Genomic DNA, 15,192 nt, shown 5'->3' with positions numbered 1-15,192 from the left:
ACAATGAGGCTTTTTTTCAAACATGGTAAACATACAAGATGTTCTGAGCGCGGCGATGCTCAGTCCTTATCCAATAGGAGCCAGGGAGTGAGTTGGCCACTCCCCTGGTCATTTAAGGCATGATTGGATGAATAAGGTCATGGTTTTTTTTTTTTAAAAGGAAAACATAGTGTACAATATGGTGCTTAAGTCCTCATTGACTCCATAGTGTCATATTTCTGCATGTCCATCACACTATGCAATCAGTCTGCAATAAGCAGCTCCACAGTCTATTTCCGAGGTTCATCTTTAAGTTCCGATCTCGAGCTGCAGGGTCCAGATTTCCGTTCAGGACTCCGCAGTCGCGTCCGCATTCTAAACCGAGACATCGATCTCTGCTTCGTATTGCTGGGCCAACGTCCTCCACAGACTTTACCTTTACAGACGGGGTGATCGCTGTCTTCAAGGACAACTCAAAAGGAGATAATGAAGGAGAGTGCTGCACAGTACACTTTGATAACAATTATACATACATACAGGCGTACAAGAAGAAAACAAAACAAAAAAAACTACAGCATCTCTCAAATCGGCTTTCAGAACCAAGAAGACCAAGGTACTGTAAGTAAAAGAATTGACCTGAATGGAGTTCTCTTTATAACGAGAACTGTCCTATAGGCATCATTTATGCCATCATGCAAGTTAAACATCATTATTTATGTTTTACTGCCTTTAGATGTGTTCTAAATGATGTGAGATTCATGATTCATGTCGTTACTGTTCCAGTACTAATGGAATGGTTTAGAGTAGTAGCAGCCCATGTATTGGGTTGTCAATGAAATGCTTTGACTTGATTTCCATGGGCCCCGATGTCATCAATTGTGTGCAACACTTTGCAAGAACACAAAAATAAATACAATCACATGAATCTTTTTCCCTCTTCCAAATTTACAGGATTATGATGTTCTTTTGATATACACATTGATAGTCAGTACCTTATGTCAAATGGGGTGATTGCAAGATATAGTTCTACAGGTACATTGAATTTCTTAACGAAACAAATACACTTTTATCTACTTGCAATAAAAGGGTCTACATACACAATGAGTATCAGATCATGACACCTTTACATACAGTACATTATATCAGGAAATAAAACTGTAACACTGCAACCACGGCTTCCCCTAGCGGTCAGGAGTAAAAGCTCAAATCCACATCACTCAAGCCAATTAATTAAAAAACACTATGGGAAAGCACCACTCAGGGGGATTCTGCAATACTGCTAGCTAGCTAAAGGATCGACCAAACCTCGGATCAGTGTTTGATCATCAGATGAACATCAGATGGTTGGTTCGATCGACTGATTGTAAGCTTTTGTTCGTTTCGACATAACATGCAGGAGAGCAGCTGGCAGCTGTGGTCTATGTTCAGTGCATCTCTGCTCAAATTTGATGACAACAGCCTCTTTTTAAGGTCTCAACGTAATATTTACTAAAAAAAATAAAACTATTAAGATACAGGCATAGAGAACAAACAACAATCCCCAACCTACTCCTGGTAATCTGAAAATCAACATGGATGCATACATCAAAGTGTACTTGATCAAGTTTGAAAATATCCACAAAGAGTTTATAGAGAATGATAAACCTTTGACCCAATAGATAGCATACCTTTAACCTCTAGGCAGCAGTCCAAAACAAAGTTTATAGTTGAAGCTGAGAGGTTCAACAAGACCCATCAGATCACACACGAAAACAAAATAGAAAAATAGACCTATCCATTGAGGTTGACGAGAAGAAAGAAAAACACTGAGAACAGAAAAAAAATGGAAGGAAGAGGGAGAAGAACAGAAGAAGGAGAGAAAGAAAGGTGACGGTTGACTGATATTTGGGTATCATGTATGGGAGGAGAGGGGAGAAACAGTGAGGCAGACAGACAGACAGGCAGGCAGACACGTGTGGCCAAGCTGCGGACTCTGTTCACTGGCTCTCGTCCAGCGGTCCCGTCAGTGTGTCGATGCTGCTGCTGTCTGTGTCCGAGGCCAAGGTCTGCTCCGTGGACATGGACGAGATGTCGTTGGCTGACGAGGACTGGGAGGCTGAACCAGACACCACATCTGACATGTGACACACACACACACACACACACACACACACACACACAGTAGAGAGAGCCCAGAGATGCAAAGTTCAAGTAGTTGCACAAATAGTTAAAAAACATATATCGTTTTCAGAAGGACAGATGCAACCTCAATGACATATTGCAAGCAATTACCCACTATATTGTATCACAATCTTTAGCTCATGCCAGTTATTCTTTAAGACCCCTCCTTAAAGCAGCATGATGTACTGTGTGGCAGATGCTGAATGAATGCTTTGTAAATGTACCTGAGCAATCTTCTTTCATCAGCCCATTCTTGTTCCTCTCCTCCCAGTCAATTACCTCTTCATAAATGAGCTCTGTGGAAAAACAGAAAGTGATCAGTATCATCATCACATACTTGTAATGTAGTCACACTTGCAATGTAAAGGAATTTGAGCCAAGCTGCACTACTGATGGATTTCCCTAGAGGGCAGTAGGCCCTACCTTTCCACTGCTCAATGCTGTGCTCTCTCTCCTCCAGCTGTTTATCGGAGATCTGGGGAGGCGGCTGTGAAACAAAGAGAAATGTATCACGGCAAGGTCAGACATGGCCGTGGCATTTTATAGGAGTTCCACCCCTGAACTGCCTCAAGTGGAACGGCCTCCTCACCGCGTCAGCCTCGGCGGGGTCGTACCACACATGGATGTAGGGGTGATTGAGGGCCTCCTCTACGGAGATGCGGCTTTCAGGGTCGATGACCAGCATTTTGGACAGCAGGTCCCGTGCTTGACCCGCTGTTATGGCAACGGAGGAAGGGCACTGTTACTATGGAAACAAGACTATGACATCACCTCATTTAAGCAGTCTTCATGAGAACTGATGACTTCCCCTCACGGTGTTGGGTAACATCTCTAAAGACATCACAATTTGTTCTCTTGTTCCCATGACGCAATCTCTAGCTCTAAATGCCACAGATTAGGGTGGAACAACCATGGCCCTGCGAGGTAATACTCTGGACTGACTGGTTGTATAAGAAGTCCTGTTTTAATGTCCTGTATCCTAGTTATTTTGCTAGGAAATGTCTCATTATATTGCAGAAAAACACCTCTGTTTTAGCGGATTAAAAACTAGTTTGATAACCTTCTAAAATGTCTGTGCTATAGTACCGTAAGGTGCATCAGTTTTAAGTTAACCAATCTGAACATACTGTACATCTGAAATAAAAAGAATTGCATGGGGTGAGATGCGCGGGTTCTTACTCTTCAGCTTGTCGTGTTCTGAGTCAGAGGGGAAGGCCCAGTCGGGGAAGAGCTCAGCGAAGTTGACCCCAGGATACTGCGGTTTGTTCATCACGTAGTTCCTCACTGTCTCCATCAGACGGTTCATAAATTCCAGACTGGGCGTGCCCAGAACCTCGATCACTTTATTCCACTGGTCGATGTCTGGACACACACTTGTTACGGAAAAAAAACCCAGCTGCAATATGGTCATGTACGTAATCAAATGAGAGGGATGTATTTAAAGCCAAGACAGGGAATCAAGTGATAAATATATGATCAAATAAGTACACTCCCACCAATATTATTCAGTATGTACTGTACATACAGTATATAACCACATAGCCACCATGTTCCACGTGAAAAATAGCAAAAGAAATATATTCAGGAACCCTGCTGACCGTTACAATTGCAGCGGAAGTCTATTCTGTCCTGAAATGAAAGCAATTCTTTTCTATAAACCAAGGAACCCTGCACCCTGCGGAGAATAGCTCAGCTAGTCAGGTGTAAATGGACAGTGCTAGGGAAAGGAAGTGGTGGGTGGAGAGCGGTGTGAACCCATTAGAAATAGAGAAACAGCCAATATAAATGCAAATGATTTGAGTCGCTTCAATTTGATTCCCTCCATCAATTAAGGGGCTAAATGGATATCTGAACTCCAACAACTCCATTGATAAACAATCACCGAGGAGGGGAGAAAACACACACAGCCAACTGTTCACATTGGGGTCTGCTGAAACACCCCAGTGGTCCTATTCAACAGATGTAATGTTGAAAGGGACAATAAGGAAAATGACTAGACGGACAAGATAAGACGACAGGGAATGGAATACGGTGAGCTGAGAGAAATACAGGACAAGAAAATAGTCTAGACAAATGAGATATGCTAGATGGAAAGGAAGGCGACAGAAAAGGAAAAGGGGAAAAGATGGAGGGAAGTAGGAGAGGGGAGAGAGCGGGACAGAGACAGAGAGAGCGGTGAAGGATACGGTCCGTGCCCTGGAAGATGACGCTGCCCTTCACCATCTCTCCCATGATACACCCCACTGACCAGATGTCCACTGGGAACAGAGAACACACAAGCACACACACACACACACACACACACACACACACACACGATGGTCAATAAAAATAATCACAAAAACATCAAGCCACATAATAGAATTCACACAAAATGTACAGTAAAGTGACGTGTAAGCCGCACAAATGAACAACACATTAATGGCGTAATGCATCCATGGTTTAATATTAAATGATAAAATCTTCATTTCTGTCCATCCTCTAGTTGAGCCATGGCCTGATGCTCTCACCATATTAATCTTCAGTCTGGCTTTCATCCCCCCCCCCCCTCCTCTCTCTCTCTCTCTCTCTCTCTGGGTTGGGAACGAGACACAGCCTTCCAGGCCCTTCTCCTCAGCTCTGCTTATCAGTTTACACAGCTGTTGCTCTCTCTCTCTCGCTTTGCCTGTGCGTGTGTGTGTGTGTGTGTGTGTGTCTACTTGGCAAAGTAGGATGTGGTACTGCTCTCTCTCTGAGTCGACTGTTTGCTTTAGAGTGTGTATTTCTGACAAATAGCCTTTAACTCCTCCCTCTTCCCTCTATTTCAGTATCACCGGAGTTAAAAGCTCTCTGTGCTCCGATAAGGCCTCCAGATCACTTCAGAGCACTTTAGGTCTACTGCACACAGGCAATGCATAAATCATAAACTAAACTTATGCACAATGTTTACACTATTCATTGTGACTGCTATTATACAGTAGCTACATTCCTAATTGGGCCAAGAGTCTTTCCTGTTGGACCAAGTCACAGTGGAAAAACCTGATTAAACCAGGGCCTCTCATATGTTTTCATTACTAATTTATCCAAAAACCAGTCACCCTTATCTCTGAAGATTTTGGCGTGATGACTTCACTGAGAAGATATTTGTTATTAGATATGATCTATTATAGACTTGGCTGTTTGTCTATTGTGTATGCTCTTGGCAGCAAGATAACAGTGGAAAGAATAAAACATTAATCCAACTAGTATTTCTTAAACATTCTCTCATATCGTCTAATGAATGAGATTAACTATTCCTAATTTTACCGGGGACCCTGTGGAACTTCCTCTAGGTCCGCTGTGGGTCCCCTGTCCCCACTTTGAGAAACCAACAGATAACACCAAGCAGACGAACAGCGAAGGATACAGTCCTTTCCAGGGAAGAGGATTTTGTGAGAGATCATTTCAGCCATTATGCAGCCAACCGACCACAGGTCCACTGCGGCAGAGTAGCGGCACAGTAAGGACATCCGTTGTCATAATCAATAAGCAGTAATGCTGATGAGCCACAGCTCCCATAGACCCCATCAACTTTTAAATATAGGATTTTACCAGGAAAAAACACACTATGATCAACAAGGTCAGTGGATCGTTAAGGTAGATAACTGGCTTGAAAAGAACATGACACATACAGTTTACAAGGGAATTTCCTACTCCAAAGGATTAAACATCTGTTGTTTCTACAACTAGCTGCTGTATCATCTTCTGGCTGTATATCGCATAAAATTATTCTAATTACTTCATCACGGTTCATAGCCGTGATACAAATCCCATATACCACGTTCACCATGGCAACGGCCTCTTGACAGTTCTATATTGCTCTGCTCTAAAGTATATTAAGGTAAGAACGGTTACAGGGAAAAAACGCAGCAAACAGCTACTTTGTAAGAAGGGAAGACGGAGGATTTCAAAATCACTTTTAATTTGCTTGGCAATCCAACGTTTGAGCAGCGACTGGCTGAAGATGATGACCAACCACATCCTGCCTCTACAAACAAGAGAAAAATGACACGCTGACTCAGCTGGAGAAAAACCGGAGCGGAAAAAATACAGCGAGGCAGACGAATGGAGCCGTCAAGTGTTTCAACGACTGCTATGGAAATGGAGCAGCATCCTGACTTCAAGCACAGCAACGCCTCCTGATAAAGTGACGGCTGTAGGCCCAGACAGCAGGTCTAGTTCACATGATGCTGGTCATTATTTCAGTGGCTGTACAATTAATGGCAATATTCAGATAAATATAAACAAGAAAGAATAATGATATTATACTTTTAGCCTATTTTTTTTTGTTTAAGAAAATATTCTGTGCCTTTGGCTATCATCACCTTCCATCTTTGGGACAGAAATGGTTGCTGTATGTTAATGTCGCTAAGGAAATATATTGTTGCTATGGTAAGAACTTGCCAGGCTTGGGGACTATTTTGTCGCAAAAAAAAATCTTTTGTTTGTGGATTAATTATTGCCCCAGAGTATGATGAGGAATTCTCGTGAAATATACAATATAGTAACCGTTTTATAACGGCAATAACCCACTTCAGGCCATGGTATATGGTAATGCTAAAAGCTAAGGTGTGTTGTCAGCAACCGCCAATAAACCCTATCGTGGGTTATAGCTTAAGTATTCTTGCATGCTTTATGACACCGTGCCTTAAGCAGAGGAGCTTTATTCACTTTCAGTTCATGCTAACATTTTAGAGATATAACATCTTACAAACTGCAGTTTTAAGACCACCAGTTCAGTGCGGCTTAGTTCTCCTCCTTACCGTTCTCCTTGTACTTCATGCCCAGAATGACTTCTGGGGCACGGTAGTATCTGGTCACCACATAGGGAGTCATCATGAAGTTAGTGCAGGCCGTCCTAGCCAGGCCAAAGTCCAAGATCTTCAGAGTGCAGTCCGACTTCACCACAATGTTACTGGGCTTCAGGTCCTGAGGGGAGAGAGGCAACGACATCTATAGATACACGTAAATAAATATCACCCTAGAGGTATTTTCAAAAGGTGGATGGTGAAAGAATAGAACGGACCCCCAATTATTCTGGAGAAATGGGTGCACTGCAAAAAATGCCCATGTTATGTCATTTAGTCTCATGTATTTTTCTTTAAACAATGGGGCAAAATAATTCCACTCGCTTCCAAGTTTCCAATGCAGTTTCACTTTTTTCAGGAATATTAGGGCAGATCACTCAAATAGTATATATATAAAAAAAAGATTTATTATTCAAAAAAATGTCATGAAAGAAGTTGATTTGCATTGGAAACAAGTGAATTTATCTCATGAATAAAAAAAAAAGAAAAGAAAAGATTTTGAGACCGAATTCTCGATTAAATGGCGTATTAAGATATTTCTGCAGTGCGTCAGAAAGTCCTTGTGTGCCTTGTTAACCCCTTTAGCCCCAATCGTCTCCACTCCTCTGCCCACACCCCGACCATCTCACCCTGTGGATGATGCCGGCAGAGTGCAGGTGCCTGATGCCACAGAGGATCTGGTAGAGCAGGTAGGACATCCTCTCGTGGTCCAGGTCCATGTGGATCACCTGGCACAGGCTGGCATCCATCAGCTCCATCACCAGATACCTGGAGGGGTGGGGGTGGGGGGGGGGGGGGGTGTTAGACAAAGAGAGAAAGATGGTGAAAAAAGGAGAAACAGGCACAAAGGAGGAGCAGCGAAGACGGTGGTGGGGTGGGGTGGGGCGGGGTAGCAATGGCAACAAAAGCAAATAAAGCAATAAAAGTATGACAGCATAGTTGTTAAAAAAAATCTGTGCTAAACAGAGCAGCGGGGAAGGCTGACAGGTAAACAGATGGACAGCAGTAAGATGGAGAAAGAGAACGGGAGGAAGAAAAGAGAAGCTTCAGCTAAAATCTCTGAATTCTGCAGAAAACGAGAGTAGACAGTTCTAGCCAAAAACAGTCCACTGCTACTCACAGATCCTGGAATTCCTCCAGGGACTTCTGAGGCGTGAACACATTGATCAGACGGATGATCTGCAAGCAGAGAGACAGGCCATTAGTCCACTCTGTTACTCTCCCATCTACATCCACTCCACAGTGGAGAGGGAGCCAACTGAGGGGAGAGCAGTAAGCGAGTTTGTCTGGAAGAAGATTATATTTGAAGCGCAGCGAGCTGACCCTCTCTCTTTCTCCAATTAGTCCATTATTTTTATTTTTAACTCTATGTTGTCGTGACAGACAAATTGTGAAGGTATTTGAAGATATACATGTTTGTACGCCATTTGTCATTTTCCCTGGGCTATGGCGATCTCATCAGGTAAATTAAATAAGGAAAGGATGCTAAATTTTGGCTTGATTGCCACTAGTTTGCAACAGTAATGCAACAATCTAATTAGGTGATTACGATAGCTGTAACTGCTTTACTATGTTATATTGAACATACTATGCCGTCTGCATCAAACATATATATTCCATCAGACAGGGAAAAGAGCTTGCATTAAAGTGTGTGCCTTACGTTTTTGTGGTTGACACATTTGAGCAGCACCAGCTCCCTGTAGGCGCGCTTAGCATGGGTCTGGTTCTGGAAGGGCCGACACAGCTTTTTCACTGCCACTGGTATACCAAGGACTGAATCTAGAGCAGAGCTGGACACCCACAGAGAGAGAGAGTGGGGGAAAGGCGGAGGGTACAAACAGGGACAGAGGTTATTGAGGAAGAAAATAAATGCATCCTCCACCATCAACTTGACTAGCAGAAAGCTACAATAGCTACTCATCTCTGGTCTGTAAATGCATCTTTTAGAAAGGAAAAAGGTGCTCTTGAGTTTTTTCTCCCTTCACTTTAGACATTGAAAGCAGAGAAAGAATTGCAGACTCTCCTGTCCACTGGGCAGAGCACTGGTTGCTCAGTGGTTTAAGCCATGAAACAGGCACGAATGCCTCTGTGCACTCATCATCAGATGCAGCATGTGCAATCAAATCCCGAAAGAGGATCCCACAATAAAAAGAAAAATTTACAGTTACAATTTATGCAGTTAGCTGACACTCTAATCCAGCTTGGGGGATTCAGTGTCTTTGTCAAGGGCACTTTGACAGGACACTGGGCTGGTGATGAACACAATGAAAGGAACGACGAAACATAAAGCTTTGAACTAGCAAAGACCGTACTGGCTCTGCATGTCTCAGGGCTGTTTTTGTTGGTCAGTGTAAAGCGGCCTCACCAGACGATGCCCTGGGCCCCGGAGCCGATGGCGCGGAGCTGCTGATAGCGTTTGAGTACGGTGAAGGTGGAGTCTCCCACCTGAACGCTGTAGAACTGGCCCTCCGCCTCACTCATCCTGCTGAACAGTCAGGACCACCGGCACTGTCTGCAGGGGAACGACAACACACACAACACACACACACACAAACACCCAAACACCGTGAGTGACTTCATGCCAGTTGTACACAAAGTCTCCTATCGTCAAAAGGCCAGGCAGAGTGGTAAATAAGTCCTAGCACATCGTTGCGATAAGCTTATTACAGTGTTAGAGGAACTTGGAGTCCTCTTGTCGATCCACTGAATCGCTCAATTGATCCACAGTGAATGACGGGGCCTAATATGGTTGCCATCTGTGTGTCCCTGGAATTACTCCCTTGATTTTCGGCCCAGTCAAGAGCCAACCAATCCATCGTTCCAAAACACATCCACCGCTTTACAGCTCAGTTTGTTCATCTGACTAAAGTGGGTTGGAGCTGAGGTCATGGCTGTGAACTTTTTAGTGTGTGTGTGTGTGTGTGTGTGTGTGTGTAGTGCAGAACAGAGGCAGAGAGAGGCTGACAGCTTGGAGATCCTAAGGCTCTCCCTGCTCTGTCTAAACTCTGCCGGGCCTGCTGCATAACACACACATACACACTCACACATACACACACACACACCAACCACAACTCCCCAAACAGCCTCTAACAACAGCACGCAACCACACACTCATGCTCAATAAACGCATACATTATACACATGCACAAATACACATACAAGCACACACACACACACAAACACACAGCATTAGGCTCAAGCATGTTCACTATTGTCTGTTGTGCATGCAGCTTCACTACAAGTGCGTGTACAGCCATCAGCAAGGAGTAAGCTAGTGGTTAATATATGCTGATGGATGTCCATGTCGGTGTATATTTGTGTGCACACATGATGTGATTGTGTGAGTGTAGAGAGATACGGCAGTGTTAGTGCTGATGCTTTGGGCAGGAGGAAGGAGGAGGAGTGTTATTCTTGGCCAGAGGGGAGGGTTTTATGTGCGTTTGTGTGTGTGTGTGTGTGTGTGTGTATGTGTGGGCGAGGACACAGCAGTGTGTGGCTATGCAACAGCGGACAGTCACGGCTGTTTGTTATTCCTTCACAAAATAGCCACAGGTTAAATGGAGTCTGATATTTCAGCCTTTCTGTTTGACAGGCAACAGGGGCACAAGCAGTCACTCATTTTCATTGTCAGAGAGAGAGAAAGAGCGGAGAGAGAAAGACGCAGCAGGGGAGAGGCTGCTATGATCAAACAAAGCTAGAAAGCACCCTGAGCTGCCTGAATCGTAAAGCTACTCGGTCTCAGCCTTGACACTGTGACAGCATTCAAAAGAACTGCAGCGTGGGCTACAGCACTAACAACATTAACAGAGGTAAAGGCTGGGAGCACTTGATTCTCGTTTAAGGCAGGAGAGGGGGTGGAAATGCGATAAGAAAAGACGACCATTTAAATAAATGCAGAATAAAACTGTGCTAATGACTTTTACTAATGCTAGGAGAAAACTGTCAAATATTCCTTGTAAGCCACCTGTTGAAAACCCCTCAAGTTAAGTTAGGGTTCTAGCCTATTTAAGAAAGAATCTGCGGTTTTCTTTTGAGCCTATAAAATGACTGATTTTATGCTTTACTTGATTAGTGAGATTTGTTGAATATAAACATGTCATCTCAGTGCTTGCACATGTCACATGCTGTTTACCATAGCTAATTGAGATTTGTCACCATCTGTAAGGGCCTCAGTCATGATTGTACATTGTACTCCGGGGCTTGATGGCCATGTCTGTCCATCTGTAAGCTCATTCACTGGGAGAGTTGCATTTTTAAAGGCCATATGTACCGGATAAGCCTCCTTATTATTCATGGATTTATCTTACACAGAAATGTGGAGGACAGTGTAGTCAGATCTGCTCAGCGTAAAGCTCGAATAGATATTGGTAAGAAAGGCTTCATGATCTCTGTCCCCTTTGCATCAAACTGCAGATAGACTTGAAATTTTAAGAAATGTGTTATTATTTTGCAGTTTGTATTTAAATGTGCTGCTGCTGTCTTGGCTTTTGCCTGTCTAGGTCTCACTTCGAAATGAGTTTATTGATTTCACTGAGGCTAACCTGGTTAAATAAGTTAAACAGAGAATACAATAAAAAACCTGAAACCCTTCCTCCACACACACACACAAACACACACACACACACACACACACACACACACACACACACACACACACACACTCAATCTCACTCTCCCTCCTCCTGTCTTTCTCTCTTTAAATACACACAAGCACATGTTAACACATTCACATACACAAACCCTCCCACTCAGTACCACACTCTCACTTCCCCTCTCACTTCATTTTCTTCATCGGGACTATTTTGATTTATTTTCTGTCTTTTTATGCCATTTGTGGTAATGTTTTCCACCATGTGTTTTGTTTTCATTTAGATTGCGTTATCCACTTCCACCGAGTCTTGGCTTGTCATCTTGATTTTTTTTTTTGTTTGTTCCTTTTGTTGGTTTGTTTTGAATTTTTTTTTCATTTTATAAAACCCTTGGGTTTGTTAATCTCTCCTGCACACGTCATTTTTCATCTCCTGCGCGTTGTTTTATCATTCTATTTTTATCACTTCACTTCTATGTTTTATCACTGTGCAAATAAACTAAACACACCCACACACCGAAAGAAAATGTGCCTTCAGATGTAGGAGGCGTGGGTCTCCAGCCACACCATTACTCAGATGAAAAATGAATCCTTTCATCTCTCTATCTACTTTCTTCCACTGCCTACCTGGCTTCCTCTCCTCTTTCCTCCCTCTCTCTCCTTTTTCTCACGTGTGAGTCCAGCTGGCTCTCTCACTACACCCAAGGGGAGAGCTGCCTAGACATTTACTCTTTTTTGTGCATCCCACTCTCTCTCTCTCTTTCCATTTCCCTTGGCTTTGTCTTCCTTTGTCGCTCTTTTATGCTCCCGTCATCCTCTCACTCCTCTGCCCTTTCTGGTTCTCTCCCATCTTCCCTACGGTCTCCTTAAGTCTTCCCATCGCTTGCCCCTGCAGGCAAAGAGTCCTAACATCCCTCCTGTAGAACTGAATGATACGGACAAAAATATCTTTTGCTGATATGTGGGCAGAGCTTTTTCGACTTAATTTCTACAGTTTATTAAAAATGTGGGTGGGGGGCAACAAGGTGCTAATGCCTAGGATTTGCTCATTTAGAGTAGAATGAAAGTGTCTCTGACATGCAACACAGTTTGTACACCATGGATTCAACACAGCACAAGAATACCTTGTTTAACAAATATTCTGAACCGCCTTTCCCTCTGAGAAAAACAGGTACCCTCTTTCAATTTGGCAACAGCAGTAGGGAATAGTGGCATTTTGATATTTTTTCTCCAATTTGTTTTGAACCCAAACGTCTGCTGCACTGGCAAAACACACAGATGAGCCTAGAGAACGCCATGAGAGGACCATTAATCACAACCAAATACACATTACAGCTGCAGGCCAAGCGTATGTACAATCCTTCACTGCCATGCCAGGGAGACCTAGGCTAACTGTACAGTTGACTCAGCACAGATCTGGACACGGGCTAGGGGACAACTGATGCACAGTGACAAGCAATCCCAGGTAAACCCACACTCACACACACACATGCGCGCGCACACACACACACACACACACACACACAGATCACAGTTGCAGCCAGTGGACAGAGGGGAATTTGTTCAAATTCAACATAAGGTCAGATTAAATGAAACTTTAATGTCAACATTAATATCACAATAATCATAAGAAATTATTTCTATACTATATCTGCCAACATAATGCAAAATCACATGTTAAATAATCAAATTGAAGTCCATCACACTGAACTGCATCGTTATATAAAGTATGTTAAAATTTGAATTTTTAAATATTATTCCCCAATTTGTTTCAGATCTCATTTTAATTAGTATTGTTTCATATCATTCATTTAGACAACAAAATTGTGTATCACGATAACTCAATATCATTACTTCATCACAATATGATTCTATTAAAAGATGAATGATAGTAAACTTAAATATTGAATTATTGCCCTACAGCCCTACTTTAATCACCCCTGAGGGAAATTGGGCCGTTGCAGGTAGTAGTGTAGAATACAAAGAGGAATAAACAAACAAACTAACAATTCCTACACTCTGACATATTAAGTGGAAAATGTATGAATGAAAATGTTTTAGAAGTATAGATGCAGCAATAATGTGCATATTAAAGCAGCAGTAGCAGCAGAACTTAGGGAGACATAAGACAATGTGTGATTTGTGCATTATGAAAAGGTGGAGGATTATTAAAATGTATATGCACTATAGAGCAATGACAGGAATATATGAGAGCATGACAAGAGACAATATGTGAAAAGATGGCAGGCAGGTGAATTGTGCTCTTTTCCTTGTCCCAAATTATGAAAGGATATGACTTTGATAATATTACTATGAATGGAGATGCTATGGGGAGTGACCTCCTTCATCATCCTCAGACTGGCCCTTGGTCCAAGCTAAGTTAGTCACTGACGTGGCCGTGGCTCTCAGTGGGAGCTGGGAGACCGTGAGCTGGCTGTGATATCAGATTAGCCTGAGATTAGCCTGGCATGAGGAGTCAGCATCCCAGCCTTATGTAGCAGAGTTACAAAACCACACAGGGATGGTTGAGCCCACATATAGGCTGCTGCTGCTCTAATGTGTGTGCTACAGATGTCTGCTGAGACTAGACTACTCTCTTTCAAAGGATGAAATGTGTTAAAGATGTGTTAATAGCAACAGATGCCAAAACAAAGTGTGTTGCTATTGACACACGTTGTGTTGAAACATGGCACGAGATGTGTTGTCCCAAACTAGACACACAGATGACATCCAACTTGTCTATGCCTTCTTCAGTTAAAAAATACACAGATTAATCCCATATCAGACTTGGTGTTTGAGGTACTCTGATTTGTTGGCAAGTTGTCAATTGCCCCTGAAATGCCACGTCAAATACTTGGTTGAGGGGAAATATGGCATCAGCTCTTATCACGTGTAGGCCTGTGTTTATGGGCAACTGTGATGTTGGTGGTGGGCTGGAATACAACTGAGCATATTCAGCCAACAAAGATGCCATTCGTTAGGCCAAATGTACATTTTAAGTCTAAGGTAAGCCAAATATACCATGTCACGTCACACTTACAACCATGTGTTACAGGTCTAATAACTAACGTTAGCCAAACTGAAAATCAATTGCATTTCCACGTCCAGCATGCCTACATTGAGACACACACACACATACACACACATACACAGACACAGGCATGAAGTCATTGCGCTCACCGGTCTATGACACGCCACGGCCACAGCATTGCTGGCCGTAAGTGGCCTTAATACAGTCAGAAATAATCGGTTCCTACGAGCGAAGCCGCACAGTAACCTCAACGCCCATTAAATTAACCTCACGTTTAGCAGGCTACAAACTCACCGAGGCCTAGACTCTCCCCTCTCTTTCACTTCTGTCGGTGGCAATGCGGTAGTCGGGCCGGAGCTGAACTGAAAGCCCGGACGGACCAACGGACGGCCGGGCGGGCAGCGGCAGACACACAGCACCTACCTTCTCCCTTCGCCGCTCCCAGGTCACTCCCATGCATCGAAAACACAGGAAAAACAGTCCCTCCGTCTTTCAGGCACAACCGGGAATCAGAAAAGTTTAGGAGAACAATTGTCCGGGCTGTCACGACAGATAGAGCTTCCCAAATTCCTAGCTAACTCCAGCACGGACGGGTGCGGAGGAGGGGA

At 43.3% G+C, this 15,192-nt stretch overlaps 1 protein-coding gene across 2 annotated transcripts; it reads right to left on the bottom strand.

Annotated features, from left to right (window-relative positions):
• Window positions 1-5: 5 nt before the first annotated feature.
• On the bottom strand, window positions 6-15,153 carry mapk9 (mitogen-activated protein kinase 9). Of its 2 annotated transcripts, none has more exons than XM_071909727.2 (12): window positions 14,879-15,153; window positions 9,331-9,477; window positions 8,626-8,755; window positions 8,086-8,144; window positions 7,595-7,733; window positions 6,921-7,086; window positions 4,326-4,397; window positions 3,319-3,501; window positions 2,729-2,853; window positions 2,563-2,626; window positions 2,364-2,435; window positions 6-2,092 (listed from the first exon to the last, which is right to left on the bottom strand). In XM_071909727.2, exons 2-12 carry the CDS (start codon window positions 9,444-9,446, stop codon window positions 1,956-1,958), a joined length of 1,263 nt encoding a protein of 420 aa, XP_071765828.1. In that variant the 5' UTR covers window positions 9,447-9,477; window positions 14,879-15,153; the 3' UTR covers window positions 6-1,955. The 2 variants fall into 2 exon arrangements, with proteins under 2 accessions (XP_071765828.1, XP_071765827.1); XM_071909726.2 differs by having other exon boundaries at window positions 15,008-15,153.
• Between the last annotated feature and the right edge of the window lie 39 nt (window positions 15,154-15,192).

Source organism: Centroberyx gerrardi, chromosome 16 (genome assembly GCF_048128805.1).
Source record: "Centroberyx gerrardi isolate f3 chromosome 16, fCenGer3.hap1.cur.20231027, whole genome shotgun sequence".
Classification (NCBI taxonomy): Eukaryota; Metazoa; Chordata; class Actinopteri; order Beryciformes; family Berycidae; genus Centroberyx; species Centroberyx gerrardi.
This window is presented reverse-complemented; position numbering and strand designations above follow the sequence as displayed.